The following is a 20,929-nucleotide window of genomic DNA, read 5'->3' as shown; positions in this document are numbered from 1 at the left end:
GCGGGGCCGGGCTGGGCTGGGCTGGGCGCCGGGCGGCTCCGCAGCTCCCCCCGCCGGCACGGCACTCAACGGTGGGATCGGTTACCGGGAGCGGACGCCGGGATGGGACATCCACCTCCAGCCCCGACGGCCCCGCAGCTCCCCCCGCCGGCCTTCGGGAGGTGGGATCGGTTACCGGCGCCGATCACCGGGATAGAACACCCACCTCCCGCCCCGACGGCTCCGCCGGCACAGCCCTCGCCGGTGGGATCGGTTACCGGGAGCGGACATCGGGATGGGACATCCAGCTCCCGTCCGACGGCCCCGCAGCCTCCCCCGCCGGTGGGATCGGTTACCGGGAGCGATCACCGGGATGGGTTATCCACCTCCCGCCCCGGTGGGATCGGTTACCGGGAGAGGACACCGGCACGGCACATCCACCTCCCGCCCCGACGGCACTTTCTGTAAATAACTTATTGACATTTGTCACAGACATCTTCTTATGAAAAATCCTCTCCTTAGGATTTTTCTCCTGAGAAGCTGGGAGGCCTCAGGAACAAAATGTAAACATTGATTATCTGCTGCTGTGGAATGCAACAGGTGCATCTGGGATTGGTCTCATGTGGTTGTTTGTAATTAAGGGTCAATCACAGCCCAGCTGGTTCAGACTCTCTGTCCGAGCCACAAACTTTTGTTATCATTCTTTGCTAGTCTAGTCTTAGCTGGCCTTCTGATGAAATCCTTTCTTCTATTCTTTTAGTATAGTTTTAATGTAATATATATCATAAAATAATAAACCAAGCCTTCTGAAACATGGAGTCAGATCCTCATCTCTTCCCTAATCCTAAGACCCCTGTGAGCACTGTCACACCCAAAGGTTTCACCCTTTGCTCTCTCCAACCATAAAGGGCAGGAAAAAACCAAATAAACCTAGAAAACCTACTTATCAGATAAGTGTGAGACAGAAACAGCAGGGCCTGGGAGGGCTCCTCGAGGCTGGGGCTGCTCCTTGACCCCACAGAGCTGTGTCCCATACAGTAGAGTGGTTGTTTTACTCTACACATAGAGCAGTTGATTTATGATATTTCAGTCTCTGTCAATAGTTCAGTTCAGAACAGACTGCCATGGAAATGTCATTTAAGCCCAGCAGTGTCCTCCTCACCAAAAGCTGTAACATGAACGTAAATCACTGGAACTCTTAAAAGTCCTGAGTGAACGCAATGGTGTGGATTTGGAAATGGATGCATCCTAATATTTGCAATGTTGTTCTCAATCTCTCAACTGATGCTCTAAAATCCTCAACTTTGATTATAATAATTGCTGCTGTGAAACCCAGGCTCTGCAGAGCAGGGAGCATTGTCCCTCCTCTTCCTCCCCTCCTGAAGGTTTTACAGCCATGGAGCTTCATGTCCTCAGCAATTAAAGAACAGCCAGAACTGGCCCCAAACCCAGACACAGCACCGTGCTCTGCAGCCAGAGGGTCAGACAGAGACCAGAGTCCAGAGGTGGAAAAAAGAGAGAGGAATCATCTTTATTTGTGAAGTGTTAACAGATGGAACAGCTCGATGCTAACCAGCAGTAAAGGTGTTAGACTCCCCTGAGCACCCGTCTGCTCACAGCCCCCAAATCACAACGGCTCAAGCACAAAGCACAAAGCTGTTAAACCTTAAAATCACCCCCAGCCCCAGCTCAGCCTGCCCCTCCCCACTGCACAGACACGAACAACCCATGGAATAAGTTACAGCAATCATTTGTCCAGCAATCATTTATCCAGCAATCACTTATCCAGCATCCAGCCCCTGGCTGCACAGTAACCAAGAGCAGCTTGGCAGGAGCTGACAGGGATCCCTGGCCAGGGAAAAGGTGCAGCCTTGCTCCTGGTGATGCACTGGGAAAGACACAAAACCCCTTCCTGAACCCTCTCAGGGCATCTCCCCACAGCCACCAAAGCAGCTCCTCCCTCATTCCCATAAGCAGGTGGGACACAGCTGCATTCCCACCCCCCTTCCCCACTCTGTACCAACATGAAATAACCTAGGACAGAGACAGTCAAGAGATCTAGACTACCAGGAACAAAGGATTTTACATTTTACAGGTAGAAAAAAACCCTCCCACGACTCTTTAAAAAAAAAAAAAAAAAGAAGTGTATTTTATATTTCTACAACTTAAAAGTTTCCTTAGAAAGTGAAGCAACTGAATCTCAGGGACGCACTAGAATATTCCATGGTGCTATTTTACCAAAAAAAAAAATATTAAAAGAAAATAAAATTGTCCAGACGAGTTCTTCATCTACGCATCACCTGGCAGGAGAGAAAGGAAAGCCAGTTAGATAAAGTGGAGTGGGGTGGCAGAGCTGGGCCAGGAGGGGCTCTGGCTCCTCCCAGGAGCCTCAGCAGGGTCAGACCTGCAGCTCCTGCCCCAGGCACCCACCTGGGCCTCTCTCAGTTGGCGTTCCTCTGGCGGACGTTCTTGTCCTTGTGGTTTGTGGCATTGCTCTTCCTGGGGAGGGAGAAGGGATGTGAGGAAAGGGAGAGCACAGAGTCCCCCCAGCAGCACCCCTGACCCATAAATGCCGAAGCAGAGGGGGAAAATCAGACCCCAGAGCAGGGTCAGACACTGGTGCCACCCCAGGGATGTGTGGGGACATCAAATGAACCATGGGGGGACATCTGCCCACACTGAGGATCATCCCACACTGTCACAGACATCTTTTATGGAAAATCTGTTAAGATTTTTTTCTTCCTGAGAAGCTGAGAGGCTTCAGGAACAAAATGTAAACATTGATTATCTGCTGCTGTGGAATGCAACAAGTAAATCTTTGATTAGCCCATGTTGGATGTTTGTAATTAATGGCCAATCACAGCCCAACTGGCTTGGACAGAAAGCCTGAGCCACAAACGTTTGTTATCATTCTTTCCTTTTCTATTCTTAGCTAACCTTCAGATGAAACCTTTTCTTCTATTCTTTTAGTATAGTTTTAATGTAATATATATCATAAAATAATAAATCAGCCTTCTGAAACATGGAGTCAACATTCTCATCTCTTCCCTCATCCTCAGACCCCTGTGAACACCACCACACCAGCTTTTATCTTTACATATTTAGCTTTTATCATTGCATAAAGTTTTTATCTTCAGAGCAGATTCCCTGGCTGGGTGAGATGTACCAGTACAAATCTGGCTAAACAGGAACAGGCAAAGGTACTCACAGTGGTGCAGAGCCTCCATCATCATCTTCACATTCAGGACAGCACAGAAAAAATGAAATATAAATAGTCAGGGAAGAGGACATTCAAAGTGACCTCTGCCTGCCCTTAAAGCAGTGGGAAGTGAACTCCAGGCAGCCATTCTCACCATTTAAACCTGGGATCAGCTGCCCTGTGCTCACCCCCAGGACCTGTGATGGCTCCCAGAGCCCAGCACACTCCCAGCAGGTACAGGGGAAGCCAAACAGGATGTTTCAGGACGAGGATTTAAGCAGCAGCAGGAAGCCCTCCCTCCCTCCCCACAACGCTGTGCTACCAAAACAAACACTGCACACCACGTTCTGAGCAGCACAGCTAAGGAAACACCTCTAACAAGCCCTGCAGCCTTTCACCAGCTCCCTGAGGTCTCCTTTGGCTCCTCCATCACCTTTTCTCCAGCCCTGGGCACTGGAGCTGCCCATGGCTGGCGAGGGGACAGGGACGGACACATCTGGAACCGCCTTTACTTACCAGGAGAGGTGGCACCCAGCAGCACAGAAAGGAAGAGTGGACAGGTAACACCAGCAAGGAGATCACCCTAAGACAGGTCAGACTGTCCCCATCCCAGGCCAGACTGTCCCCACCCCATCCCAGCAAGGTCCAGCTCACACAAAGTTCTGGGGGGAATGTGTTATAGGAGCCTTCTTGAGCTAAATCTAGTAAGTTGTCAGAGGTCTGTAACACAGCCGAGATAGCTCAGCTACCTGTGGAGGCACAAAAATCAGCAGGATGGCTGCTGTGGCAGTGTTGGGAACAAAAAGGTTTAATAAAAGGTAAAATAACAAATGGAGAAAAACTAAAAAAAGGAGGTCCTTGCTCCTGGTAAAACACCTCACAAAAACCATCAGTTTATTTGTTCACCTCTATTTCTAGTAAATTGCCCAAGCAGGACTTTTTGATGTCTGTCCAATTGGCCACGCTTAAGATTGAGGTGAAGTTCCCCAGGTCTATGAGGTGGGGTTTTTCACCTAAATGAGGAGAGAAACTTCTGGACTTCTTTCCTTTTTGATGGGAAAAAAAAATAGTTTTGTGACTCCATCAACAGGAATCACATTCCTATAGGAACTGGCTCAGACAGGCCCCACTGTCACCCCATAGGAGGGCAAAGCTACAGAGATTTTGGGGCAGAAAAAAACCCACTTTATACCAGGGAAGTGGGGGCAAAGCTAGAGAGATTTGGGGGCAGAAAAAACCACTTTATACCAGGGCAGTGTAAAGCCAGGTGTGGTTACCAAAGGGGTGTGATGCTTTCTTCTCATCTATGAGCATTTGGGAACTTGAGCTGCTCTTGCCAAGGAGCATCAGGACATTTCAGGACATTTATCTGTCTGTCAAAGCATCTCCTACAGCTCTGATCACAAAGTGTTTTTGCTGGGAGATGCAGCCACAACATCTTTAGGACATCAGGGGTGTCAGAGGGCAAAACAGCTGCTTGTGGAACCGCCTCTGGTGGAATTCCAAGCCCTGCAGTCAGGGCAGGGATGTGACATTTATCCCCTGTGCTGCTCCTGCAGGGGTCCAGGGGCTCTGCAGGGTCCTGGGCAGGAAGGATGCAGAGAATTCACACCGCATTGTTAACAGCATCAGATAAAGGAGCTGACACAATGCAGATCCTCAGCGATAAGGAAAGGGAGGAGCTGCTGCTTCCAGAACAGATTAAAGATAGCACCGGGTCTTTGAGATCCAGGATGTGCTGGATCTGATGACCCAAAACATCCTGAAGTGAACACAAGTTTTACAGTCAGACACAGCCCTCAGCACCACAAAAGCCCTGGTAACTTAATTACAAACCACCTCGTGCAGAGTGGGAGCTGCCAAAGCAAACCCAGCCCTGCAGACACTCAAGGAGAGGAACTGGAGAGACAAAGGGTCAGGCTGACCTGCTCAGAACCGTCTCCTGCTCCAGACACACTGCACACAAACAGTGCAATTCAAACAGTGGCTGAAGCACAGATTGGCTCCTCAAATGCCCTCAAACCACCCCTGCTCTGAGAGAGGGACCTCAGAACCCCCCACAAGCCGCAAACCACTGACATTCCCACACTACTGCATTGTGATGTCAGGGTTTACCTCGGAACCTTGGGTCCCACCCCTGATAATTCCCTCCCAGATGTGTCAGTCCCCTCTCCGTTCCCCTCCCAGCACTGTCTGTCAGTCCTGGAATTCCAGAAGGGATTGGCAGATTCTAAGGATGCCCTCTACCCCTGGGTATGCTGCCCAGAAAAACGTACCTGGACTACCTGTAACTTGTTGTTTCTATTGTCTCATATTGTCCTAATCCAAATTGTCAATATTATTATTACTCTAATAATATTACTATAGTGTATAACTTATATAAATTATAAAAAATGTATATACACTATATATACAGCATATAAATTGTCCAAATTATTATTACTCTATATTACTACTTTTATAGTGTATAAATTATAAAAAAATATATACACTATATATAGTATATAAATTGTCCAAATTATCACTCTGATTATATTACTATTTTTATAGTGTATGAATTATAATATATATACACTATATATAGTATATAAATTGTCCAAATTGCTATCACTCTAATTATATTACTATTTTTATAGTGTATAAATTATAATATATATACACTGTATATAGTATATAAATTGTCCAAATTATTATCACTCTAATTATAATACTATTTTTATAGTGTATAAATTATAATATACATACACTATATATAATATATAAATTGTCCAAATTGTTATCACTCTGATTATAATACTATTTTTATAGTGTATAAATTATAATATACATACACTATATATAATATATAAATTGTCCAAATTGTTATCACTCTGATTATAATGCTATTTTTATAGTGTATAAATAATATACATACACTATATATAATATATAAATTGTCCAAATTATTATCACTCTGATTATAATGCTATTTTTATAGTGTATAAATAATATACATACACTATATATAATATATAAATTGTCCAAATTATTATCACCCTGATTATAATGCTATTTTTATAGTGTATAAATAATATACATACACTATATATAATATATAAATTGTCCAAATTATTATCACTCTGATTATAATGCTATTTTTATAGTGTATAAATTATAATATACATACACTATATATAATATATAAATTGTCCAAATTATCACTGATTATAATGCTATTTTTATAGTGTATAAATTATAATATACATACACTATATATAATATATAAATTGTCCAAATTGTTATCACTCTAATTATATTACTATTTTATAGTGTATAAATTATAAAAAATATAAAATATATATCTACATTATATATACACTATATATAGTATATAAATGGTCCAAATTATTATTACTCTAAAAATATTACTATTTTTAGAGTGTATAAATCATAAAAAATATATATACATTATATATAGTATATAAGTTGTCCAAATTATAATCACTCTATTACTATTTTTATAGTATATAATTTATATAAATTTTATATATAGACATATATTAAAATATCAATAAAATTTATATATGAAAAATTTAAATTTTATAGATAAATATATAATTTCAATATATTTTTATAGATACATAAATATATAATTTTAATATATTTTATAGACACGTAACAAATTTAATATATTTTATAGGTATGTAACGTATAATTTTTATATATTTTATAGATACGCAACGTATAATTTTTAATGTATTTTATAGATACGCAACGTATAATTTTTAATGTATTTTATAGATACGCAACGTATAATTTTTAATGTATTTTATAGATATGCAACGTATAATTTTTATATATTTTATAGATATGCAACATATAATTTTTAATGTATTTTATAGGCATATAAATATATAATTTTAAAATATATTTTATAGGTAAATAAATATAAAAAATAAATATAAAAATAAATATAAAAATAAATATAAAAATAAATATAAAAATAAATATTAAAAAAAAATATATATATATAAATAAAACTTTTAATGGTGCCCAGCCATTTCTCACCAACCCCATCTCCCTCTTACCGTCAGGAACCTCATCCGGCTTCCTCCTCTTCTCGTAGATGAAGATGATGGTGACCAGGACCAGCACCTCGGCCACGATGCCCAGGAAGGGCCAGAGGGCGGCCAGGCGGCTGCGCACGCGCAGGTTCACGGTGGCATCGCCCGTGCCCAGCGGGTTGGTGGCGTTGCAGAAATAATCCCCCGTGTCCTGCTCGATGTCCAGCTTCAGGATCCTCAGCTCCGTCTTGTTGCCGCTGGACTTGATGATGTACCTGCCAGAGGCGTTCTCCAGGCGCTGCAGGGAGGAGGAACGGGGGGAAAACGGGGGTTTATAGGGTCGGGTGCTCACAAAAACTGAAATTAATACTCAGTGTGTTGTGTTAGAAAGTTATGCTGTGTTGTGAAAAATGGTTGGCTCTTCACAAAGATTAAAATGAATATTATATGTGCTATGTTAGAAATTCGGCTCTTCACAAATATTAATGTTATGTGTGTTACATTAGAAAGTTATACAATGAGAAAAATGTGTATTTATATGATTGGCTCTTCACAGAGATTAAAATGAATATTACATGTGCTATGTTAGAAATTCGGCTCTTTGCAAATATTAATGTTATGTGTGTTATATTAGAAAGTTATACAATGTGAGAAAAGTGTATTTATATGATTGGCTCTTCACAGAGATTAAAATGAATATTACATGTGCTATGTTAGAAATTCGGCTCTTTGCAAATATTAATGTTATGTGTGTTACATTAGAAAGTTATACAATGAGAAAAATGTGTATTTATATGATTGGCTCTTCACAAATATTCAAATTAATATTATACACGCTATGTTAGAAAGTTATGCTGTGTTGTGAAAAATGGTTGGCTCTTGACAAAGATTAAAATGAATATTATATGTGCTATGTTAGAAATTTGGCTCTTCGCAAATATTAATATTATATGTGTTATATTAGAAAGTTATGCAATGAGAAAAATGTGTATTTATATGATTGGCTCTTCACAGAGATTAAAATGAATATTATATGTGCTATGTTAGAAATTTGGCTCTTCGCAAATATTAATATTATATGTGTTATATTAGAAAGTTATGCAATGAGAAAAATGTGTATTTATATGATTGGCTCTTCACAAATATTCAAATTAATATTATACACGCTATGTTAGAAAGTTATGCTGTGTTGTGAAAAATGGTTGGCTCTTCACAAAGATTAAAATGAATATTATATGTGCTATGTTAGAAATTTAGCTCTTCGCAAATATTAATATTATATGTGTTATATTAGAAAGTTATGCAATGAGAAAAATGTGTATTTATATGATTGGCTCTTCACAAATATTCAAATTAATATTATACACGCTATGTTAGAAAGTTATGGTGTGAACAATTATTGGCTCAAGTTAAGCTGTGTGAAAAATGTGCATTTTATGATTGGCTCTTCACAAAAAAGAAAGGAAGTTATGCTGTATAATCTCTTTTAAGTAGTGTGGTAAATATACCACTACTTTAGGCTGTAGTATATTATTATATTATGCTATGTATACTTACATAGCATAATATTAAAATAAAAACTATGCTATGTAAGATACATGTTGTAACTAGCACAATGTAAAAAATGACCTCCAGAGGTGTCTTTGTACCAAATTTGGAGAGAAATTTCTGGGCTTTCTGCCTTTTCAAGCATTCAAATAATAATTTAGTCACTCCACCAACAGGGAGAACATCAGGGCAGTGCTGAGAAAATCCCCTTTTTCTGGGGAGCACTGAAATTTGGAATAATTCTGGTGCCTCAAGGGCTGGGCAGGAGGGGAGATGGAGAAAATAACAGCACTTACCCCGTGCCCACTTTTGTGCCAAGACCAGGTGGTGACAGCAGGGAAAGAGGGATTCTTGCAGGTCAGCACCCCTGTGTCCCCCTCATTGCCATGCTCTGACTTCTTGTATGCTGTCACCTGGGGGGGAACTAGGAAAAAATGAAAAAAAAAAAAAAAAAATTAAAATTTGGACATCTCATTATAGAAATCACATATTTGTGCTTGCTGCAGCTCACTTCAACAGAATCAGCTACACCAAAAACCTCAGTCGGGTTGATCCTCTGACTAGTTTGGCATTTTTTAAAGGAGGGAAGTGCTTCAAATTACTTCAAGAATGGCTCAAACAGATGTGTGCAGGTTTTATCCCTCTATCCATTATTCCTATGGGAACATAACCACAGAAAGGTGGTTTAATGCCAGATCTCAGGGCTGGGAGCAGCTTTTTCAAGCTGAAAAGACAATTTCTGCTTTAAAATCACCTTTCAAGCAGAAATTCAGTTCCAAATATTTGTTCCAAATGCACCTTGTTGACCTTTCAAAGGCTTGTGAATGGATGGTGCTGTCAGATATATTTTAATTATAAAGCTAGAAAACTCTACCAGGACAGGGGATCTTGACCATTACGGAGCAGCATGATGTAAAAATCTTCCCAGGGAGTCTTTGGGTCTGTTAGAAATGGGAATTTCAGTATAAAAGTAATGTATCTGACAGCACACATAATGGGAGCCTAATTTGTCAGAATTTGTTTGATTGTTTGCATCATGAAATACATGAATATGCAACAAGCTATTGCTTTTTAAAGTGTTTTTTAAAACACTTTTAAATTGGAGTTTTGTAAAGGCGTGGTTGCAAATAACTTGTACAATAATTAGTTCTGAAATATAAGCTTTTTTATTTAGTCATCAACCTCCAGCAAAGTGCTCAGGAGGTCACAGCTTCCCCTCAGAGCCCAGGAGCAAAGAGATGAAATTACCAGAAATATTCACTTGTCCTCTGGTCTGTGGGTTGCCTTCAAAGATGCACTCATAGATGCCAGAGTGCTCCTCCACCGTCCCCTCAAATCTGCCAAAAAACAGGACTCAGGTAAGCAAAATTTAACTTATCCAGAGATTCTGAGCTCCACACTGAGGGAATCACACACCCAACAGCATCAGCCTCCTCCATAGCAAATTAAATCACTATAGGACACAAAAAAACCATGAGCACACACTGCTGCTTTTAAAGAGAAGAAAAAGGAAGTTTATTTTCTGATTTTAACATTTATAGTTTTTTAAAAGTGACAGTGCCACCTGTCCAATGACACTGGACAAACCAACAGTCCATCAGATTTCTCCTCCATGAAAGAATGCAAAATAAGAAGTTATTTACAGCAAGTGTGTGAGAAAGTTTATTACAAGAATGTAAACATCAGAAGGCTTAGAAAATCCTTAAAAAATCAGGGTGACACCCCCAGGGCACTGGCACAGGTGTGAGGTGTCCCCATGTCACTGCAGGACATGAAACAACACACAGCTGATCTCAAGGTGAAGAAAATTGAAATTTATTTTCTGACTTCAACATTTACAGTTTTCATTACATTGGAGGGTGACAGTGCCACCTCTCCAATGACCCTGGACAAACCAACAGTCCATCAAATTTCTCCTCCTCCATAAAAGAATGCAAAACGATGAGTTATTTACAGAAAGCGTGTGAGAAAGTTTGCCACGAGAATGTAAACATCAGAAGGCTTAGAAAATCTTTGAAAAAAAACCAGAAAAACAAATATCCCCCATTCCAGCAGAATATTTATTGTGCACCTACAGCAAGCCAAGCCTCCTCACACACTGAGGGTGGCAGAAGAGGGTTTCATATTCACCACATCTGACAAGTTCTGATCACTGTTCCAGCTCAGTGAAACACATGGCAAAGATCACCCAGGCCGTGCTGCTTTGGATTGATCCCCTCAGAGAAAAACCTCACATTCTCCTTCCTGTAAAGCTGCTGCAATGAGATTTAGTGGATTATGCAGCCCTGCAACAAACATCCCATTCTGCTGCTCAGTAATACCCACTCGAGGGAAGGGGCCCACGCTTTGTCCCATGGCTGCACGGGGACAACGAGCTGTTTGTTCACTCTGCCCTGCACGGCTCTCCCCACTTCCAAAAAACCACTCAGCTGAGGAATTGAGGTCACACGAGGGAGGCTGGGTTATAAATACTTTAATCCTTGTTCAGCTCCCTGTTGCTATGGGGAGACAGGCACGTCTGCAGTGCCACACAAAGGGACGTGAGGCCTGCACAGCTGCTGGGTCACTGCCAGCCAGCCCTGAGTGTAATCAGAAAGGAAAGCTCACTGCACTGCCACAATAAGGCTGATATTCCTGCACCCAGCTCCTCCTGGGACTCTGGGAAGGGAAGGCCCACTTAGAAACAACATATCTCACCCTGATTTTTTAAGATTTTCTAAGCCTTTTGATGTTGACATTCTTGTGACAAACTTTCCGTAAATAACTCATTGTTTTGCATTATTTATAGAGGAGGAGAAATTTGATGGTCTGTTGGTTTGACCAGTGTCATTGGAGAGGTGGCACTGTCACTTTTAAAAAATTATACATTTTAAAGTCGGAAAATAAACTTCGATTTTCTTCACCTTGAGAGCAGCAGTGTGTTGTTTCATGTCCTACAGTGACATAGGGACACCTCACACCTGTGCCAGTGCCCTGGGGGTGCCACCCTGATTTTTTTAGATTTTCTAAGCCTTCTGATGTTTACATTCTTGTAACAAACTTTCTCACACACTTTCTGTAAATAAGTTATTATTATTTTATGGAGGAGAAATCTGATGGACTGTTGGTTTGTCCAGTGTCATTGGAGAGGTGGCACTGTCACCCTGCAATCCATGGGCACATTTAGAAATCTATAAATGTTAAAGTCAGAAAATAAACTTCCCTTTTTTTCACCTTGAAAACAGCAGTGTGTGTTGTTTTGTTTAGTGTCCTACAGTGACAAACATGCACTGGAGCTTCTCACCCCACACACAAGGAGTGAGCAGCTGCTGGCCTGCCCCCTTCAAAGCTCTGGAACACCCAACAGCCAGAGCCCAGCTGAACACCTGCTTAAAACCAGGAAATCTCCTTCTAAGAGGATATTTGTGGCACTAAAGTGCCCCTTTCTCCTCCTTTTTTCTGCCCACAAAGAAAGGAGAGTGCTGGGCCTCACCACAACTCTGTCAGCCCCACCCCTGCAAGAACTCAGCCCTGGTTCCAGCTGAGGCAAACACCAGCTGCTTTCTGGCATAAAAAAAAACCTGATTTTTTTTTTTTTTTTTTGTGCCCAGGTTCTGACCTTGCCCTGACACTCACGTGTAGCTGGTGGAAGCACCAGGCTCGTTGTCCTCCTTCAGGGTCTTCTCCTTGTGAATCCACTTGTGGCCAGTGATGGTGTGTTGTGGTTCAGACATGTTACACCACAGGGTCACCTTGCCAGCATCCACGAGGAAATTACCAGCGATATCTGGACCTGCATTGATAAAAAATTGGGTTTTTAAGTTAACTCGGGGTACAACAGAGCTGACGTGGTGCCCCAAGAACCTGCAACGCAAACCCCACAGAGCTCCTTGTCTCTATTCCCAGCTCCCACTTACCTTCAACACAGCTCCCTACCAGACCTGGCCAGCACCAGGGTGTCCCCAAAGGCAGTGCCCAGCCCTGGGATGGCCCTGCAGCTGCTGCACACCAGGAGCTGCTGTGTCCTGCATCGCTGGGTGCAGCCCCAGTGCTCAATAAGCAATGGAAAAGGTCACTCTGAAGGGCAGAGCACGGCTCTGCTGCTGCTGGGAGCCACCACAGAGCTCGGGTGGCAACACCTCCCAGCACCTGAGCAGCTCCAGACACCTGCAGGGAGCACAGAGGGCAGCCAGGAGCCTCTGAGGTGACACAGGACGGTGTGGCAGCCCCAAAGGGTTTGGTGAGAATGGCCCCAGGGAGAGCACAGAGCCGTGGCTGCCAAAGGTCCCGGGCCTCCTCCATGAGCCAGGCAGCAGTAAATTATGCAAGCTAAGATGACTCAGGCATTTCTGCTCGCAGGAGGATGTCCGAGAAGGCAGCTGCCATCAGCAGCACCACTGCACAGCCCCAGTGCCACTACAGCCCCTGCCAGGACATTTTGCATTTTCTCCTATCCAAACTCCACTGGAAGAAGGGTTCTGCTGGAGCTCTGCACTCCATTCCTGCTGAAAATGCAGCTCTCCTAACTGCAGCACTCACAGGGAGACCTCAGAAGGATTTTATCCACCTCCCAAGTTTCTAGCTCTGGAAGCAGCAACACTCTGTGAGTGGGATCCTGTCACAGACATCTTTTTATGTAAAATCCTTTCCTTAGGATTTTTTCCTCCTGAGAAGCTGAGGCCTCAGGAACAAAATGTAAACAATTATTATCTGCTGCTGTGGAATGCAACAGGTGCATCTGTGATTGGTCTCGTGGTTGTTTCTAATTAATGGCCAATCATAGTTTGGCTGTCTCGGACTTTGTGTCCGAGCCACAAGCCTTTGTTATCATTGTTTCTTATTCTATTCTTAGCTAGCCTTCTGATGAAATCCTTCCTTCTATTCTTTTAGTAGTTTTAATATAATATATATCATAAAATAATAAATCAAGCCTTCTGAAACACAGATTCACATCCTCATCTCTTCCCTCATCCTGTGAGCACAGGAACCCAGCCACATCCACAGGACAAGCAACACCACCAACACTCAGGTGTCACACAGACACGGCCATTTCAAAAACGGTTGCATGTCTCAGACCTCAAAAGCAAGATTTGTGGGGTTTTTTTTCCCCCACCAAGAGTCTGGGTTCACCATAACACGGAAGCGAGCTGAAAGCGGGGCTGCTGCAAGGAGAAGGAGCTGGATGAGCTGCAAGGAAGGGCTGCTGGTCGGTGGTGGTTGGGGAAGAGTCGACCACAGAATGAAGGTTTTATTCTGCAGCCAGGCGCTCAGGGAAGCAGCAACTTCCAGGTTCTTTGGCTCCGGAAAAGGCGCGGGATGGCCGGAGGGCGAAATTTTATTGATCGGGGAGAAGCCACAACCCTTTTTGAGCAGCAGGGTCAAGTCACAGGTAGTGGTGGTGGTGGTTTTGGGGGGACACATCAACACAGGGTGGGAGCCTCTGACTTCTACAGCCGGGGTGGGAGGGTGGGGAGAGCTTTCAGGACACGGGTGAGCACGGGGGTGAGCACGGCGGGAGAACTCGAGACACCGGTGTCCGAGCAAAGTGCCAAGGCCTCGGCGTGTGGCCACTCACGTTCGATGACAAAAACGTTCGCCTGGGAACGGATCCACTTGACTTTGGGGCTCTTCGACAAGTGGTTGCGGTCGGGGTCGTTGCTGGCCCGGCACTCGTACATGCCCGAGTCGTCGGCCGTGAGGTTGGCGATGGAGATGGTGCTGGTGGAGTGCAGGTTGTAGGTGGCGTTGATTTTGACACGGTCCTGCCGTGCGCCATCCCAGAGCTGGGCATGGGTCTCATTGGGGTCGTTGCCCTCAAACCACCACTGGATCTCGGGGATGGGATTGCCAATCGCCTCGCAGTACAGCTCCACGCTGTCCTGAGCCAGTCTCTTTTGAGACAGCGGTGACTTTATAAAGCCAGCTATGAGTTGGAGAGGTATTAGTGCAAAGTGTTAGTGCAAAGCAAGAACTCACCTTCCAGCAGCAAAAACAACACTCGGTGGCTGAGGAGAGGCTGCAGGGTGTCTGCACATCAGTGTGCTCATCCCTCCCTCCCCTCCACACTCTGAGCCCTGCCTGGCTCGCTGGCATTCTGCATCTCCACTGCAAAACCAGCACCCAGTGAGTGCCACCATCCAAACTGCAAAACCAGCTCTCAGTGAGTGCCACTATCCAAACTGCAAAACCAGCACTCCACGTGTGCCACCATCCAAACAGCAAAACCAGCACCCAGTGAGTGCCCCTATCCAAACCAGCACCCAGTGAGTGCCACCATCCAAACAGCAAAACCAGCACTCCACCTGTGCCACCATCCAAATTGGATGCCCCACCTGCTGTGAGACACAGCCCAAGGCCCCTAAGCATGATAAAAACACTCAATTTGTGTTTCAATGGCTTATGCAGCCTCCACACTCCCCTGCCTGTGCTGCACAGGTCACATCACCATGGAAGGCTGGGGACAGCAGGACCCTGAGCCCGCTCAGAGCCAGTTTAATTAAGACAACAGCAATGAGAAAAGAGCTTCCCTGTGGCCTCAGGAGGAACGTGTCTGTTCCCCCTCAGTGCACAGCCCCGGGCTGCCTGACTGTAACTGGGAGCTGGCCGGGGTCCAGACCCCCCCTTGCTGAGCCATGGCACAGCCACACGTACCAGCCACAGCCACACGGACCAGCCCACACCCTCCTTCCATCCCTCAGCCCCCAAAATGCCCAGCAGGAACCTCTGAGCACAACCCCGAGCTCAGAACTTTTTTTGGGAGAGGCGAAAATTCTCGCAGACCGCAAGATGCCACGAGGCAGGTGAGGAAATGCGTAAATTTGTTGTCATACAAACAGAGAAATCTGATTTTTCATCTCAGGTGAGACTAGCCTGCAGAGCTGAATGGGCAAACAGCAGACCAGAGGCACAGGCAGCAGCTGCAGGCTGGAATTTGGGTGTTTTTCATTCTGCCCTTGCTGGAATCAGCCAGTCCAAAGGTCGGTCCCTATTGGAATTAAACACCTGCCAAACAACCCTGGGGCTCCAGGGCAGCAGCCCCAGCCCCAGGAGCCCTTCCAGGGGTGGGCAGGAAGGGAGGCTCAGCAGCTCCACTTGGGGAAAATCCATCAGGCACAAGCAGAGCTCACTACGTGACCCAGCCCCAGCCAGGTTTCAGATGGAATTGAGATTGAGACACATCCTTCCTGTACTAACAGGCACCCCAAGAACCTTCCAGGAATTAATTTGCTCAGTTAAAAGCACTTTGTGATTACACACAACCCTCCATGGATGTACAGGCAAAGAGGAACTGGGCTTAGGAGAAGTTTTTTTGGTGGGTTTTGAAAGCCTGAAGATGTTTCAACCGGAAATCCTAAGAGGAAGAAATCAGTGTCACAAACCCAAGTTTGCTCAAACTCAATAAGCCACAAGTTAGCCCATAAGCTAAGCTTGACTCCTAAAGAAATTAATTCCATATTTTCTTAAGGAAAAAGTAGCTTTTCCTACTAAAGCTATGAAAGTTTTGAAGAACAAGCAAGGCTGAAAGAGAAAGGATCCCTAATTGTGGGGTGACTAAGGCACTCTTAGGAGAAGGCAGATGTGAATTTTAACTGAGTAGGAGGTTCAGAGGTACCCATAGATGTTATGGGATGGGGATATCAGCTGGGTTACACTCCCAGAACCATGTCAGAAAGGGTTGTTCCACACCACAGGGAAGGCAGACACCAATTTATCCAAACAGGAGATTCAGGGGTACCCATAAACGTTATGGGATGGGGCCACCAGCTGGCTTCCACTCCCATAACCACACCAGAAGGGTTTTTTCCACACCACAGCCCTGTGATCAAACACTCCCAAGGGTGCCAACAAGCCCTGGAAGTGCCCCCAGCACTTTGTGTGAGCCCTGTCTGCTCCGAGCGCAGCCCGAATTAAAGCGGGAGCTGGTAAAGATCAAGGGGTTTTACAGCTACAAGGTGATTACTGCACGCTGACAAAATAAGCCCTGCAAGGTTATTTGCTGCGAGTTAGAGGGTGCCTCGTGCAGTTCAAACAGGTTAAAAGGCTCCAGCAAGCAGCAGCAAGCAGCACTCGCATTCCCATGGGATTAATGCCCTCCCTGGGTTCTCTGGGCTGGGGAAAATGTCTGTAGAGCACAAGAGAGAGGAGAATGAGCAGCACAAAGCCACTGGGATCGATCAGAGCTGCTGCCAGATTTTCCAGAGGGCACAGGCTGCAAGTGGGGCAGTTCAAACAGGTTAGAAAGCTCCAGCAAGCAGCACCACTCCCATTGCCATGGGATTAATGCCCTCCCCGTCCCAAGAAATCCCAGCCATGGGCTGGGGAAAATGCCTGTGGAGCCCAAAACACAGGAGAATGACCAGCACAAAGCCACTGGGATCGATCGGGGCTGCTGCCACATTTCCCAGAGGCTGAGAGGTTGCAGGTTAAAAGGCTCCAGGCAAGCACCACTCACATTCCCATAGGATTAATGCCCTCCCTGGGCTCTATGGGCTGGGGAAAACGCCTGTGGAACACAAAACACAGGAGGAATGACCAGCACAAAGCCACTGGGATCGATCGGGGCTGCTGCCACGTTTCCCAGAGGGTGGGAGGCTGTAAATGGGGCTCAGCTCCCAAAGCCCACACGATCCCCACAGATCTGAGCCCAGATGCCTCCCCGGGCACAGCGCGGTATCCGAGCCAGCAGGACAGCAGGGGAGGCAGGCAGAGAGCAGATAACATTCTCCAGAGTCACCTTCAGACTAAAAACAACCTCTCCCCCCGCAGAGGGAGGAGTGCCTGGGGTGTTCACAGCAGTGGGACGTGCTCGGGGTGGCAGAGCCCCGCTGGGTCCGCGCTCCTGCCTGGCCTGAGCTTTGTTTCTCGCTTTGGGAAGGGGGTAATTGAGGATCTAACCCTCTTTTTTTTTTTTGCCATTTTAAACAGCTATAAAAGCTGCCCTTAAGCTTTGCACAGCCAGGTCAAAGTCAGGGTTCCTCCCACTGAGGGAGGCACAGAGTCCAGGCACAAACTGACCCATGGTCCGTGGGGTGAGCTGCTACCCAGTCTGCTCCATAAAACCAAACCTAAACACTGCTCAGAGGCCAAACCCCGCTGTCCAGCCCCTAATCTCCATAAAACCAAACCTAAACGTGGCTCAGAGGCCAAACCCCACTCTGCTCCATAAAGTCAAATCTAAATATTGCTCAGAGGCCAAAGCCCATTTTCCAGCTCCTAATCTCCATAAAGCCAAGCCTAAACATTGCTCAGAGGCCAAACCCCACTCTCCAGCCCCCAATCTGCTCCATAAAGCCAAACCTAAATATTGCTCAGAGGCAAAACCCCACTCTCCAGCCCCAAATCTGCTCTATAAAGTCAAACCTAAGCCTATTCAGAGGCCAAACCCCACTCTCTAAACCCCACTGTGCTCCCTGGAGGCACCAGCACAGCTCCACACCAAGCCCAGGCATGGCCAGGCAGGACATGGGCATTACACAACCCAAGGGCCAGCTCGGTTTTTCCCGGGTTTTTCCCACCCAGGGCAGGAACTGCCTCCTCTCCATCCCACTGGTGCCAGTCCCAGGCTGGAGAAACCCTCAGGAAACCCTCGGAGGCACAAAAGGAGCGGGGATGTGGCCAAGCTGGGCAGCTCCAGGTGATAAATGTGAGGTTTAGAAGGGGAATTAAAATGCAATTCTGTATAAAGAAACTATTAGAGCACACACTTTCCACGATCCACCCACTCCTTCAGTCTCAACTTTCGGTTCTACTGGGCTGAATTAAGTGCGAATAGGCTACAAATTGTTAAAGAATTCAAAACGCCGAGCAGCCAGGACCGGCGACCGAACCGGGGCAGGGGGAGAGCCCGGCCGGGTTCGCCGTGAGCTCCTCCCGAACCTGCGGGGGGTGAAAGGGGGAATCCGGGGGGAAGAGCTCTCGGTGCCCACCGGGGCTGCGGAACCACCGGACCCGCTCAGCCCCGCGGGAAGAGTTCTCGGTGCCCACCGGGAGCTGCGGAGCCGCCGCCCCGCACCGGACCCGCCCCGCGGATTATCCTGAGTATCTTTAAGGTTTTTTTAAAGCCCGGGGGAGTCGTTGCTGCTCCTCAGCCGCGGAAACCGGAGAAGCGGCTGCGGGGAGTAAACTCTTGGCTTTTCCTAAGGAGAAAACAACCCAGCGCTGTCCCGGTAGCCGCTCCGGTTTAAGAGATCACCGGGCACGCGGAGCATCCTCCGCTCGAGCTCGGGACTGCCCGATGGCAGCACCGAGCCCAGCCCGGCCCGGCCATTCCCGGATAACCCCAGGGCGCCTCCGTTCCCGCGGCCCCGCCCGCCGCGGACGTGCCCCGCCGCAGGCGCCCGCGCCGCCGCTCCTCCCCCCATTCCCGCCGCTCCCGGAGCCGGCCCGGAGCCCTCCCGCGGGGCCGCGATCCCGCCAAGGCCCCTCGGAGCCCCCGCGGGACTCCCCTCGGTCCAACCCCCTCCGCCACCCCGGTCCGCCCGAACGGATCCCCCCCAGCCCGGAGCCATCCCGGCTCGCCCCGGTCCGGTCCGTACTTGTCCCCGCGGCGCCGGCGGCCATCGAGCACAAGACGAGCAGCGCCAGCAGCGCGCGCGTTCCCGCCGCGCCCGCCGCCATCTCCGCACGCGCCCCCGCCGCGCCGCGCGCGCGCTATAACCGCGACCGGGGGCACCGGGGGAGGCGGGGCCACGCCGAGCACCGCCCCCTCGCCCCCTCCGTTCAGCCAATCGCACGGCGCTGCGCCGCTTAAACCCCGCCCACTCCGCGCGGAGCGGCCAATCAGAGAGGAGATCGAACCGAGCGCCTTCTCATCTCTCCTGGCCCCGCGGGCAGAGCCGGTTCGGGCCGGTCCCGCCCGGCCACGCCCACTTACCGGGACAGCCAATGGGAACGCGCGTGGGGGCGGGGCTGTGGGTCCCGGGGGTGCTCCCGGTGCAGGCGCTGCCCCGGGCGGGTCCGGGAGCGCGGGGGGACGGACGGGGGGGGAGGCGAGCAGGTCTGCACGTGTCCGTGCCTGCCGAGCCGGGGCACGCACGCACCGGGGGCAGCACCGGGACGCGCCCGCCCGCCAGGCCATGTGGCTCCGCGTGGGCAGAGTCACGGGGGAGCCAGCGGGTCCCCGGCGTGAAAGATGCATGTATTTTGATTGGCTTTTCGTAAATTTTAAAAAGAATATTATATGTGTTGTGTTAGAAAGTGATGCTGTATTAATTCTCTTAAGTAGTGCGGTAAATATAGTTTTAGGTTATAACAAAATGTTAAAATAGAAACGGTGCTATGTAAGATACTTTTCTTTAAAGAAAGGACTCGCAGTGAGGTGGCAGCCACAGGACACCTCAATCTTTCAAAGAATTTATTGCTCCATTATCAGAAGAAACGAACTTCTTCCCACCTCGAAGGCGCTGTTGGGATTCAGATGAAGAAGTCGACGATGACCAGACAGAATCCTGCGTTTGAATGGAATTTATGCATCATGTATGAGGTGTATGACTATGCAACAGGCTATTGTTTTAAGGGGTTAATCCTTTGTTAATGGGTGTCCTTTTTCAGGCTTATTTTGCCCAGAAAAAGGTACCCGGACGTCTGTAACTCTTTGTCTCTATTGTCCCATATTGTCCTAATCCAAATCGTCCAAATTATTATCACTCCAATTGCATTACTATTTTTATTCCCATTTTATTACTATTAAACTTTTACAATTTCAAAAACAAGTGATTGGGCGTTTTTCACCCCGGGCAGGTCCCGGCGGTTCCCGGCGGTTCCCGGGGGCACAGCGGGACGCGTGGGAAGGGAACCGGGCGGCGCTTCCTCAGCGCGGGGAGTCCGGCACGGACAATGGGACAATGGGACAGTGGGACAATGGGACAATGGGACAATGGCTGCTGCGGGGACACCGCTACCGGGACAGAGCAGATCCACCTGGCCCTGTCCCACAGCCCCCTCCGGTTCTCGGCACAACCCCGCTGCCCCCCGAGCTCGGCCGGACCCCCAGAGTTCCTCACATTTAGTCCTGTGGCTGCTATCTCGCTGCGAGTCCTTTCTTTAAAAAAGTGTAACCTAAAACAGAACAAGAACAGCCGTTAACAGAGGATTAACCCTTAAAAACAACAGCCTGTTGCATATTCATGCACATCATACATGATGCATAAATTCCGTTCAAACACAGGATTCTGTCTGGGCA

General features: G+C 47.0%; 1 protein-coding gene across 1 annotated transcript; it reads right to left on the bottom strand.

Annotated features, from left to right (window-relative positions):
• Positions 1 to 1,550: 1,550 nt before the first annotated feature.
• BSG (basigin (Ok blood group)) lies at positions 1,551 to 19,434 on the bottom strand. Its single transcript, XM_058821312.1, has 8 exons — positions 19,284 to 19,434; positions 12,385 to 12,541; positions 10,018 to 10,106; positions 9,066 to 9,193; positions 7,246 to 7,519; positions 3,188 to 3,212; positions 2,410 to 2,478; positions 1,551 to 2,279 (listed from the first exon to the last, which is right to left on the bottom strand). Exons 1-7 carry the CDS (start codon positions 19,363 to 19,365, stop codon positions 2,421 to 2,423), a joined length of 813 nt encoding a protein of 270 aa, XP_058677295.1. The 5' UTR covers positions 19,366 to 19,434; the 3' UTR covers positions 1,551 to 2,279; positions 2,410 to 2,420.
• Positions 19,435 to 20,929: the final 1,495 nt, after the last annotated feature.

Source organism: Ammospiza caudacuta, chromosome 28 (assembly GCF_027887145.1).
Source record: "Ammospiza caudacuta isolate bAmmCau1 chromosome 28, bAmmCau1.pri, whole genome shotgun sequence".
Classification (NCBI taxonomy): Eukaryota; Metazoa; Chordata; class Aves; order Passeriformes; family Passerellidae; genus Ammospiza; species Ammospiza caudacuta.
This window is presented reverse-complemented; position numbering and strand designations above follow the sequence as displayed.